Source organism: Camelina sativa, chromosome 9 (assembly GCF_000633955.1).
Source record: "Camelina sativa cultivar DH55 chromosome 9, Cs, whole genome shotgun sequence".
NCBI lineage: Eukaryota > Viridiplantae > Streptophyta > Magnoliopsida > Brassicales > Brassicaceae > Camelina > Camelina sativa.
Genome location: NC_025693.1, coordinates 2,676,073 through 2,688,659, shown reverse-complemented (window position 1 = coordinate 2,688,659; position 12,587 = coordinate 2,676,073). Strand labels below are relative to the sequence as shown.

Genomic DNA, 12,587 nt, shown 5'->3' with positions numbered 1-12,587 from the left:
ACTCGTCAGCTACAGGTTGGAGTCAATTTTATCAATCTTGTAAATTTCTATTTTATTCCAACTACGTACCCATGACTAACTAGCTAGTTGTAGACAGAGCCGTGCCTTCCCGTGGACAAATGCCCAAAGCTACCCAAAAACAAAACTAAAATTCTAGGCTACATTTTTATACCAAAAAACAAGCTTATTAACTTGCTATAATGTGTTTTCTATAATAAAAAATCTTCACTAAAAATTATATTTTTAAAAGTACTAATTTTATTGAGATTTTAAAAAGTACTATTTTTATTGAGATTTTACTATCTTGAAAATAAATTCATTACTAATATATAACAACAAAGTCCAAAAAAGTATTTAAACAAAAATAACTAAAAGTAGTACATCTGGAAAATTAGTATAGAACATTTTGAATTAACAAAAATGATTTTAGTTTTATATTTAAATTATTGGTTTTAATTACTGACATTTTATTTTTATTTAGTGTTAAGATAATTTTCTAATAAATATTACAAAATCAAAAAAAAATAATTGCCTTCGGCCTCCATAAGTGTGAGCACCCCACTGGTTGTAGATAAATATTTGTCAATCATGGTTTCATCTGAAACCACACATGAAAGCTAAGTAGCTATGAGTACTAAATATTTAGTAGTCCAAATCAAGAAAACGATGGATTTCTAATTACTCCTTCTGTTTCAGTTTAAATGATGTTTTAGCACAATAATTGTGTTTTATTTCAAATGATATTTTCAATTTTCTATGTAAAAGTTACATGTGTTTAACTTTTTTTACCAATAATATTTTACATTGTATTTTCTTATTGGGTGAATTTGTTTTATTTAATGATGTTTTTATGAAAAAGGTAAACTAAATGAAATTATAGATATTTCTTAATTTGTATGAAAAAGTTCTAAACATTACTTAAAATGAAACAGAAGACATATATGATTGGATGCAAAAAACGTCGGCATAACAAAATTGGGAAAAACGCAAAAAAAAAATTCGAAGTAATTTTTATTTGGACTTTTAATTTTTCAATTAACAAAATCTAAACAATAATTTATTAAATGATACTATAGTTGATCAAAAGAAGTTGCCATCATCAATTGTACTCTTTATCTTGTGAGGATTTCTTTGCGCAAAAAAAAGTTCTGGTGAGGAATTCAAGACAAAGTGATAGGTCTGGGCAAAATACCTGGATCCGAAGATCCGAGCCAAAAAATTCGATCCGATCCCGTATCCGAAATTGTAAAATATCCGAACGGGTTCTAAATTTCTAAATCCGAAAACCCGAATCCAAACCAAAACCCGAACAGATATCCGAATATACCCATATTATTAATATATAGTAGTAATATATTAGTAATATTTATAATTTAAATAATATAATTATCAAAAATATTCAGATTTTTAGATATTTTTGATAATTTGAAGTATTTAAACTGTTTAATAGTAAATTTGGGTAAAAAATACTCTAAATTTTCAGATATATTGTGTATTATTGAATAATTTAGACTAAATTAGATACTAAAATTTTGAATTTTGTGAACTTCAGGTAATCCGAATCTAAACCCAAAATACCCGAACCAAACCCAAAATCTAGAAATATCCGAACGGGCCTATACCTCTACACCCGAAAACCCGAAAATCTAAAATACCCGAACCGAACCCGAACGGGTACCCAAATGCCCAGACCTACAAAGTGAACCTTTAATTTTCTTTTTGTGCACCGACAAAGTGAACCTTTCATTGGTTCAAAGACAAAGTCTATTGAAGATAAGATTTTTATCCTAGGAAATTTGTGTGGATTAAATACATGTCTATGAAATAAGTATATACATATGTAACCTTGTGAAGCCGAATGATTCAAAGCAAAAAAAAAAAAAAAAAAATTATCTTTACCTTTTATCACTCTCCTCTCTTTGTGTTCACATAGAGAAAAAGAATTTTATCACAATGGAGCCTGTTCATCTTCCAAACTTCATGAAAGACAACCAAGTTAGTCAAGAAACAAAGAACTTGATCTCTTCCTTACCTTCAGACAAAGATTTCACTGGTAATGGTCTCTACAACTACAAAGGTTGTTGGTACTATCCAAACATACTCCAAGCCGTTCTTGACATCCAAAAACATTTCAAGCCACGAGATACTGATATAATCATGGCTTCTATGCCCAAAGGTGGAACCACTTGGCTCAAATCCCTAGTTTTCGCTGTTGTGCATCAAGATGAATACCGTGAAAACCCCCAAATCCATCCTTTGCTTTCACAAAACCCTCATGACCTTGTCCCATTTCTTGAGATTGAGTTATATGCTAATAGCCAAGCTCCAGATCTCACAAAGTTTCCTTCTCCTATGATCTTTTCTACCCATATGCACTTACAAGCATTGCGTGAGGCCACCAAAAAGGCTTCCTCGCCTTGCAAAATCGTGTATGTGTGTAGAGGTATCAAAGACACGTTTATTTCCGGTTGGCATTTTAGAAGCATGTTACATCGCACCAAGATGGATAAAGCCGATTTCGAGCTCATGTTTGATGCAGTTTGCAGAGGAGTTGTCGCATATGGAACAAATATTGAGCTATTGGAAAGGGAGTCTGGAAGACAAGGAGAATGTTCTTTTTATGAGGTATGAGGAGATGGTTGAGGAGCCTCGCGTTCAAGTCAAGAGACTCGCCGAGTTCTTGAATTGTCCATTCACCAAGGAAGAAGAAGAAAGTGGATTGGTGGACGAGATCCTAAAGCTGTGTAGTTTCCGAAATTTAAGCAATTTGGAAGTTAATAAAACTGGGGCGATAAGAGTTGGTGTAGATTCTCACGCATTTTTTAGGAAAGGTGAAGTTGGTGACTGGAAGAATCATCTTACTCCTCATATGGCCAAAACCTTTGATGAGATTTTTGAAAACAAACTGCGAGGTTCCGGTTTGAAATTTCAATAAGGTTGTGTTATGTTCTTCTTAGCTTAGAATATTTCATGTGTCTTTTTTCTATGAACTTTGTTGATTTGGTTTCGTTCAAATAATATTTGGTACTCTATGTTTTACTTTTTTTTTTTGTGAATTTTCCATATGTTTTACTTTCAAGAACAATAGAACGAAATATATAATTTTATTATAGTAACTTGTGGGCTTTTTGAATGTCTTAACGGGTCGATAACTTGTACTAATCGTTTAGGCCGAAATATGCTTTTTGAGTAACTAGCATTCTAGTCAGAATGATGACATAATTCCGTGTACCATAACGCATTATTGTATTTGTGAAATTTTTATGCATAACGCATTGGGAGACTGGTTTTTAAAAGTTCTTTGGTATTGAACCTTTAGCAACGACAATATTATCCGGCGTGGCTATTAGAACATTTTGATTTGCAAGTTACTTAAAGTTAAAGCTAAAGAAATGTTTGGTCTATATTTTATGGACATTCGTGGAAAACATGTTTGGCTGATTTTATGGGGCCACGGCTGGAGAAGAAGATTCGTGGATTACATATAGCCATCATGCATATTTTACTTTATAAATACGTTAATGGAAATAATATATATTATATTGTAAACAATATGATTAGTACGTGGTTTGGATATTGACAGTTCAACTATATATATATATATATATATATATATATATACTTTTAATTTTTTAGCATTATAAGAAGTTAATTGTAGAAAGGAATCTGACTTTTGAGTTTTTGACACATATATAATTAATATGAACACTACAAAAAAAATGAGTCATAGCTACACTAGAATTTGTTGCGATAACTCCATATTTTGTTGCAAATTTGAAAATGCAACGTAATTGAGACACATTTTTTATTGTAGCTATATGAACGTTGTAAATTGGTATTTGTTGCATATATATTGCAAAATTTGCAATAAATAGACTCATTGCTATGTTGTCGTATTAATGCAACATTATTTTTGTAGTAAATTTGTCGTATAATTGTAACGTATGTTTGCAACTTCCATTTGTTACAAATTATTGCCACATAAAAAATATAGCAAATATTATTACAAATTTGCAACGAAGTAATATATTGCTATATCTGTTGTATTAATGCAACAATATTTATGCAGCAAATTAGTGGTATAATCACGACGGTCTAATGCAACTATATATTGTCGTAAATAAATGCTACGTAAAATATAAAGCAAAAATATTGCAAATTTGTAGTAATTATTTTTAAATATACGCTCGTCGCATATATTTTTTGACGATGCTCACAATTAAAAATGTTGCAAAAATATTGCCACTGCAATTTTTTTTTTTTGTTGCATTATTACAATGATATATAATCATAAATGTTTGCAACATTAATATGAATCCAATATTTTTCTATATTTTTGTTGGGCACATGATTTGTTAAATTATGATTTTTTATTTAAAACTTTCTTTTATTAAATATATATTATGATCGGAAAAAACAATGAAAGAAATAACGAATTTTATTAAATAATAAAATATTAAAATATTCCAAAATGCAAAAATGAAAAATAATAGAAAAAACCAACCATAAATAAAAACTAAGTACAGAATAAAAACCTAAAAAGCATAACTAAAAAGCATAACTAAAACAAGTAAATGAAACTTAGTTGTTCACACCATTAGAGGATTGACGGGAGAACAACATGTCAAACATTTTCTCTAATCCTTCAAGCTTATTGAGCCTTTCCTTGATTTCTGCATTCTCTTTGTAAAGCTCTTCCAACTTTTGTTTGATAACTTCGTCATTTTCCACATTCTTTTCAAAGGTGGCTGCCACTCCACCGTTGACTGAGAGTTTATTGAGAAGAGCACCTAGTCCAAACACACGACCGTTTGTTGCCTCCACAATCTATAATATATGGTAAAAACACTTATGAGATAAAACATTTATGATAAATACCTTGAAATCAATAGAAGTTTTGAAAATTTATGTTTACCTTTAAATATATTTCATTCTTCTTTTCCTGATTTAGCTCCTCTATTGCTGTTACAGGGACATCATCAAGAAGAATATAATCAGCTATATCCTTCTCAAATCCCTCACTGATCTGCTTTGCCTTTTCATCCACAAATGATCCATCTGATTTCTTGTGTGTCTCTCGAAGGACATCTATGTATGATGCATCTCCATTCTTTTCTTTTCACAAAATATCAACAAAAAATATTATAGTAAAAAGTTAAAAAATAATTTTTGAATAATAGTATTGCTTACCAAAATGTCTGCAACTTTGGCATATGAGCGTGAGCCTGCTCGATGTTTGTGAGGTCCCAAACCATTTCGGTCAGACATCCGGCTCTTAAAAGCTTTTTTACTTCTCTCCTTAGCTTTTTCTGTTCCCCAATACTCTACAAGAGCTTTGTATTGATCATCAAGGATCCAATATGGCTGTTGACCCCTTTTTTTTAACTCGGCTAATCATATCAATTAGCTTAGTTGCAGCACATTTGTGAAACATTGTAAGCACCTCATGTTCAATGATGGGATTCCAATTGAATTTTCTCTGAATAAAAATATAAAAATATATATTATATAAAAGTGGAGCTTTATAACGATTTCTAGAAAGGAAAATTTAAAAAAAAAAAAAATTACCCTAAATGTGTTAAACCATCGCTCCTTAACAGCTATTGGTGTTGTTGAGTAGTTTCGATATGGACCAGGAAAATCAGATCGAATTATTTTTCTTATCTTAGTGGTGATTAGAGAATCACGTTTAAACCTACAAATGAAACAAAATTAGTTACAGAAATGATAGTAACCAAAAAAAATCAAAGAATTGTTATTTTTTCTTACCACAAGGCTCCATTCACTCTGGATGGATTAAGAACACCTAAAAAAAGAGCACCTCCTTGAACTTGAGCTTCATTTTCCATAGGATTCATCTAAATATATATTATAAATAATAAATTAATTAATACTAAAACAAAACTTACAGTTGCAGAACAAAAATACAAGTTAAACAAACCAAAAGCTAATTACGTAAAAACAAAACATAGAACTATAACTGAAATAAAAAAAAATCATTGGGGAAAATGAAAACAGAATCAAACTAGTTTCTTCCAAACCATCTAGCTAGTCCATATAATTTAATCAATGTTTAACTACTTTACACAAAAAGAAACCGACAACATAAAATCACATGCATAAGAAACGAAAACATACCCGACAATGCTTGGTGGATGTTGTTTGGTAGCAACTCAGCGAAAGCAATCGAAAGAAGTCTTTGCATAAACACATGGCAATCATGACTTTTTAGTTTAGAAAGTTTAACTCCATCAGAAGAAGATATCTTTGATGCATAACCATCAGAAAATTTAACTTCATCTTTTAACCAATTAAAACGACATTCCTTTCCCTCCGAAGTCAGTCTAAATAATGGAAATGGAGCTTTTCCATCATTGGTCATATGGAGATCTTTTCGGTTGCAAATCTCTGCCAAGTCAACACGGGACTTAAGATTGTCTTTTGTTTTTCCTGCAACATTCAACAACGTATTGATGATATTTTCAAAAAACATTTTCTCGATATGCATCACATCAAGATTATGACGAATGAGAAGACTTTTCCAATAAGGTAATTGCCAAAATATGCTTTGTTTGTGCTAGTTATGTGTTTCGCCATATCCCACTAGTTTTGGATGTCCTTCTCCTCCACAGCCAACTGTTCTTGGTAAACTACACACATGATCACTCCACAATTCCTCCCCTGAATACACTGTTGGTGGATCTGAATCCACCATTTTATTTTTTCTGAAGTTTTTCTTGTTACGTCGTAAACTATGATCTTTTGGAAGAAAACGACGGTGACAATCAAACCAACATGTTTTTCTCCCATTTTTCAACCAAAAAGCACCAGTATCATCCATACAATAAGGGCATGCTAAGCGACCATGAGTTGTCCATCCAGACAACATAGCATATGCAGGAAAATCACTAATTGTCCATAAAAGCATAGCTCGTAACGTAAAATTTTGCTTCAGTGATACATCATAGGATTCAACTCCATCATTCCACAAAGAATTCAGCTCATCTATGAGAGGCTGTAGAAATATGTCTAAGCTCCTTTTTGGATGGTTGGGGCCATGAATCAGTATTGTGAGGAATAAGAACTCTCGTTTCATGCACATATCAGGTGGTAAGTTATACGGAGTCAGTATAACAGGCCATAACGAATAATTTTGACCAAACATTCCAAAAGGATTAAATCCATCAGTGCATAAGCTAAGATACACATTTCTAGGGTCATTAGCAAAATCAGGATATACCTTGTTGAAATGTTTCCATGCTTCACCATCTGATGGATGACACATTACGTCACTACTGTGGGTTGAATAATGTTCTTTGTGCCATCTCATTAGTGAAGCTGTTTTCTTTGATTGGTATAATCTTTTCAGCCTATCAGCAATCGGCAAATAAAACATTCTCTGAAACGGAACTTGCTTTTTTCAGGTTCTTTCGCATTTGTAAATCTGTCAGATCCACAAAATCTACAGCTTTTTTTGTCTGCATCGTCTTTCCAAAAAATCATACAATTCTTCTGACACACATCAATCTTCCTGTAAGGCAGACCCAAAGATCTCATTAACTTCTTCGTCTCATAATATGAGGTAGTGGCCTTGTTATCTTTAGGCATGTAGTCTTTCATCATCTGAGCAATAGAATCCATACAGTTTTCTGATAAATTATAATCTGTTTTCAGAGTCATATACCTAGATGCTAGTGATAATTGTGAAAGTCCTTCTCCACATCCATCATATAGTTGATTTTGGCTTGCGTTTAACAGATTAAAAAAATTTTTGGCTTCTTCGTTGGGCTCTTCCTCCATGTTCTGATTAGATGGCATACGCCCATCAAAAGCATCTGTAACCATCTCGACATAAGTGTTTTGAACAGACATAGAAAATTCACCGGGAATGCTTGTATCTTCATCAATATAACGTGGTTGCTTATCAGCCTCATAGTCTTCTCCTTGTGAAACCCAAACAAAATAATTGGGCATAAACCCTTTGTTATATAAGTGACCAGTAACTATCTCCTCAGTAAAAGCATGTCCATTCTCACACCTAATGCACGGACAAAATATTATGTTCTTCTCAATATATAAGGTATGGTTTTTCGCAACAGTTATGAACTCTTTCAATCCATCTAGGAATGCATCTGAGACTTGCTTGGTAGTTGCATCTAGTGGCGGATCTAGAAAATAATTTTACCCGTGGCAATAATTTTAAACTATAAAAATTAAATAAAATATTTTAAAATCATGTCTTATAAGCATACTGTACATAATACCAATTCTTTACCATAGTTTCGACGAGCTAAAAATACAAAAAAAAATTGAAATAAAATTTAAAAAACCACTTAATATTAATTTTATTAAAATTTTCTTTTATTTCTACTAAGGTTACTCCAAGTAATAAATAAAACAATAACATAGAAAAAAATTATCTGAATATAATATTTTACGTTTGACGGAGAATAGGGAAGCTAAAGAGTCATGCATGTCTCACGTTTAATTTTTAGTTTGTAATGTACCAAAAAGAAATGAGTTTGTAATACATTTTTGCCAACTAAATAGGCTTAGAAATATTATTACGAGGAATTGGGTTTTCGTGCTTTACTAACACAATAGTCAAACGTGAGTATAGAAAAATAAAGTAACATGGGCATTGAGTAAATTGTTAACAGGGGCATAAATTAAAATTGTAATAAATAGCTCTACCTTCTAAAATTTTGACAGTGGCAACTGCCCCGCTTTACAGCAACGTAGCTCCGCCCTTGATTATCTTTACTTGACGACAGTGGCGGAGCCAGAAAAAAATTTTAGAGGGGTCCAAATAATTTTTTTTTTCTTAAAGAAATAAAAATGTAAAATTTTAGAGGGTTAAAATGATTTTTTTAAGAAAAATGAGGGTAAAAATGCAAATTTTAGAGGCTCAAAACAGAAATTTAGTCTAAAATATGGTAAAAATGTAAAAATTTGTAGGGATCAAAATTAAAATGTAAAATTTGTAGGAGTCAAATTACAAAATTTAGAGGGGTCATATTAGAATTTATAACTAATAAGTGGGGTTAGCTGACCCCAATAGAGCCTTACTAGATCCGCCCTTGCTTGACGACATTTAAAAATTTCAGAACTTCTGCAAAAGCAAATAAAATTAAAGTCTTGTTACTCAAAGTACTTCAGTTGGTTGATATAAGAATGAAAGAAAAATATATATAAAAGTCATGTCACAGTATTAATAAAATCTAACAAATCTTAAATCAAATAAAGTATGAGTGTGGTGGTGAAGATGCTGATAATGAAGGCTACGCCTAGCACCACCAAAAGAAAACCACGTCTAATATTGTTAATTAAAATAAAATATTAAACGACGTTATGCAAAAAATTAACCTTAGCCTTCAAGTAAAGAAGTGGTTAAGATGCTGATAATGAATCTTGTCTAATTATCAGCTGAGGTACAAGTTTTTAAACCACCAACTCTTTAAACGATATCTGCTCTGTTTTTTGGTCTCTGCTCTGTTTTTTTGTCTCTGTTCTGTTTTTCTTAATAATAGAATGAAGTTTGTAACTTATATGGAAAGGGAGAAGAGAAAAAATAAAAAAAATGTAATAGTATTTTATTTAATAAGGGATAGCTTCAAAATAAAGAAAAGATAATAGTTGTACGTGCTTCCACTACATCTTTAATAGAGTTTGATAAGAAAAACTTATCTTTGTGAAGATATGAGAGAAGGAAGCCACGTTCCTAGTCCTATACTTAACAGATAATGATCAAACTTTTTTGTTATATCTGTTTTAATATATTGTTATTTACTTAGATAATGATGATCATGCTTAAAGCCATATATATATATTTCTTTTTAGAGAACTCAATTTCAAAACCTGACCATTTAAACCGAATTTACTATACTAATATCCTTGAAGTTTCCATTCGGATTACAAGCTTAAGTTACCATAAATTTTATATTATAAATGAGTAAGTAATATACAAATTATATATAATCCAACTAAATCAAAAAACTTATATCAAACGTTAATAAATTTACAAATATTATAGATTTCAACTAGTAATTAAATTAAAAATATAATATATATTAAGGTAAATTTATTTTAAAAAAGATATGTTGCAAAAAGGTATAAATTGTTGTAAATACAGTAACAAATGTGTCGCATATTTTACCACATACTTTTACTCAAATTTTCTTGCAAAATAGCCACAACTCATAACCGTTGAATATTTCTTGCAAAATTTGCAAAACATTTTTGTATGTCGTAATAATGTTACTAATTTGTAACGAAAAAATGCAATGGACAATTTTGTCACTAAGTTGCAATAAATCTGTAATAAAATTGTTATGTGCATTCATCATTGCAAAAATATAGCAAAAAATATTACAAAATTTTAACGAATTCGATCATTGCAAAAATATCGTGGCAATAGCACTATTTTCTTGTAGTGGAAATATATGTATATTAGCATGCCATCTGAAATTTATGGCGACAAAGTTTGCTTTGAGTGTTATTATTGCACCTGTTCTATGTCTGAACACGGCATGTTATTTTAGTGTCTTTTGTGAACAAAACTAACTCTAGCTATTTGGATAGAACATCGAAGGTTTACTTGAAATAATAGTGTCTTTTGTCTTCAATTTATTTTTCTCTTTGTGTTAAGAATCACAAGCAATTCTAGTAATTAAGGAATCTTTCCTACGTAAATATCCCAAAGTTCACACAAAAAAAACTTCCAGCCTTTAACCCTTTACAATTTATTCGGTTTTCTTTTCCCTTTTTTTTCAGTCAGACGATTACATAATGAAAATAGAAACTAAAGAAATTTGTATTTAAATTGGTAATTATTTCGCCGAAGTCCTAGCCAAGTAGAAGTAAGTAGCCAATGATCTGAACTTTTTATGGATTTTAAACTGTTATATACAATTATATTTTATATTTAGGTTTTTTGGGACATAAAGCTGATGTGGATCGAACAGATGTGTGTATATCTTTAAATATCCTTCAGTCACGTTCACGTACTCCCTAATCCAATTATAGTTAAGCCATCCGATCACGTACGGCTTTCTTAAATTAAATGGTTCTCTAACTAATCGAATTCTATTTTTTGGTAATCCGAAAACACTACAAAAAAATAAATTTATTGAGACGTATTTTTAAGATAAAAAAATTTTGTCACAAATTTATGACATTTTAAATACAATATTATGATTAAGAATATAATGAGTAAATTTATTTGTCATAAATTCATAGTATTTTCGTCACTATATTATGATGAAAAAAGTCATAATCAAAATTTGTCACAATTAGTGACAAATATGCTAAGATAATAATAATCATCATTTTTATGACTACATTGTGACCGATATGTTGTTGCAAATTAGTTAGAAATAAATACATGTCTATGAAATAAGTATATACATATGTAACCTTGTGAAGCCGAATGATTCAAAGCATCAAAAAAAAAAACTGATATCTTTACCTTTTATCACTCTCCTCTCTTTGTGTTCACATAGAGAAAAAGAATTTATCACCATGGAGCCTGTTCATCTTCCAAACTTCATGGAGCCTGTTCATCTTCCAAACCAAGAACTTGATCTCTTCCTTACCTTCAGACAAAGATTTCACTGGTAATGGTCTCTACAACTACAAAGGTTGTTGGTACTATCCAAACATACTCCAAGCCGTTCTTGACATCCAAAAACATTTGAAGCCACGAGATACTGATATAATCATGGTTTCTATGCCCAAAGGTGGAACCACTTGGCTCAAATCCCTAGTTTTCGTTGTTGTGCATCGAGATGAATACCGTGAAAACCCCCAAATCCATCCTTTGCTTTCACAAAACCCTCATGACCTTGTCACATTTCTTGAGATTGAGTTATATGCTAATAGCCAAACTCCAGATCTAGATCTCACAAAGTTTCCTTCTCCTATAATCTTTTCTACACATATGCACTTACAAGCATTGCGTGAAGCCACCAAAGAGGCTTCTCCACCTTGCAAAATCGTGTATGTGTCTAGAGGTATCAAAGACACGTTTATATCCAGTTGGCATTTTAGAAACATGTTACATCGCACCAAGATGGATCAAGCCGCTTTTGAGCTCATGTTTGATGCATATTGTAGAGGAGTTATTTTATATGGACCCTATTGGGAACATGTATTAAGCTATTGGAAAGGGAGTCTGGAAGATAAGGAGAATGTTCTTTTTATGAGGTATGAGGAGATAATTGAGGAGCCTCGTGTTCAGGTCAAGAGACTCGCCGAGTTCTTGAATTATCCATTCACTGAGAAAGAAGAAGAAAGTGGATTGGTGGACGAGATCTTGAAGCTGTGTAGTTTACAAAATTTAAGCAATTTGGAGGTTAATAAAAGTGGGAAAACGAGAATTGGTATAGATACTCAGGTATTCTTTAGGAAAGGTGAAGTTGGTGATTGGAAGAATAATCTTACTCCTCATATGGCCAAAACCTTTGATGAGATTACTGAACACAGATTACAAGGTTCCGGTTTGATATTTCAATAAGGTTGTGTTATGTTTTTGGATTTGAAATTTCATGGTGTATTTTTCTTCTAAATTTCATGTATCTTCTTCTATG

The 12,587-nt window shown here is 31.4% G+C and overlaps 1 protein-coding gene and 1 pseudogene across 1 annotated transcript; both read left to right on the top strand.

Moving 5' to 3' along the window:
- On the top strand, nt 1,833-3,110 carry LOC104714944 (cytosolic sulfotransferase 11). The gene is given in 2 exon segments (XM_010432407.2): nt 1,833-2,564; nt 2,566-3,110. Coding segments are annotated over 2 exon segments (981 nt in total). The 5' UTR covers nt 1,833-1,953; the 3' UTR covers nt 2,936-3,110.
- On the top strand, nt 11,397-12,587 carry LOC104714942 (annotated as a pseudogene).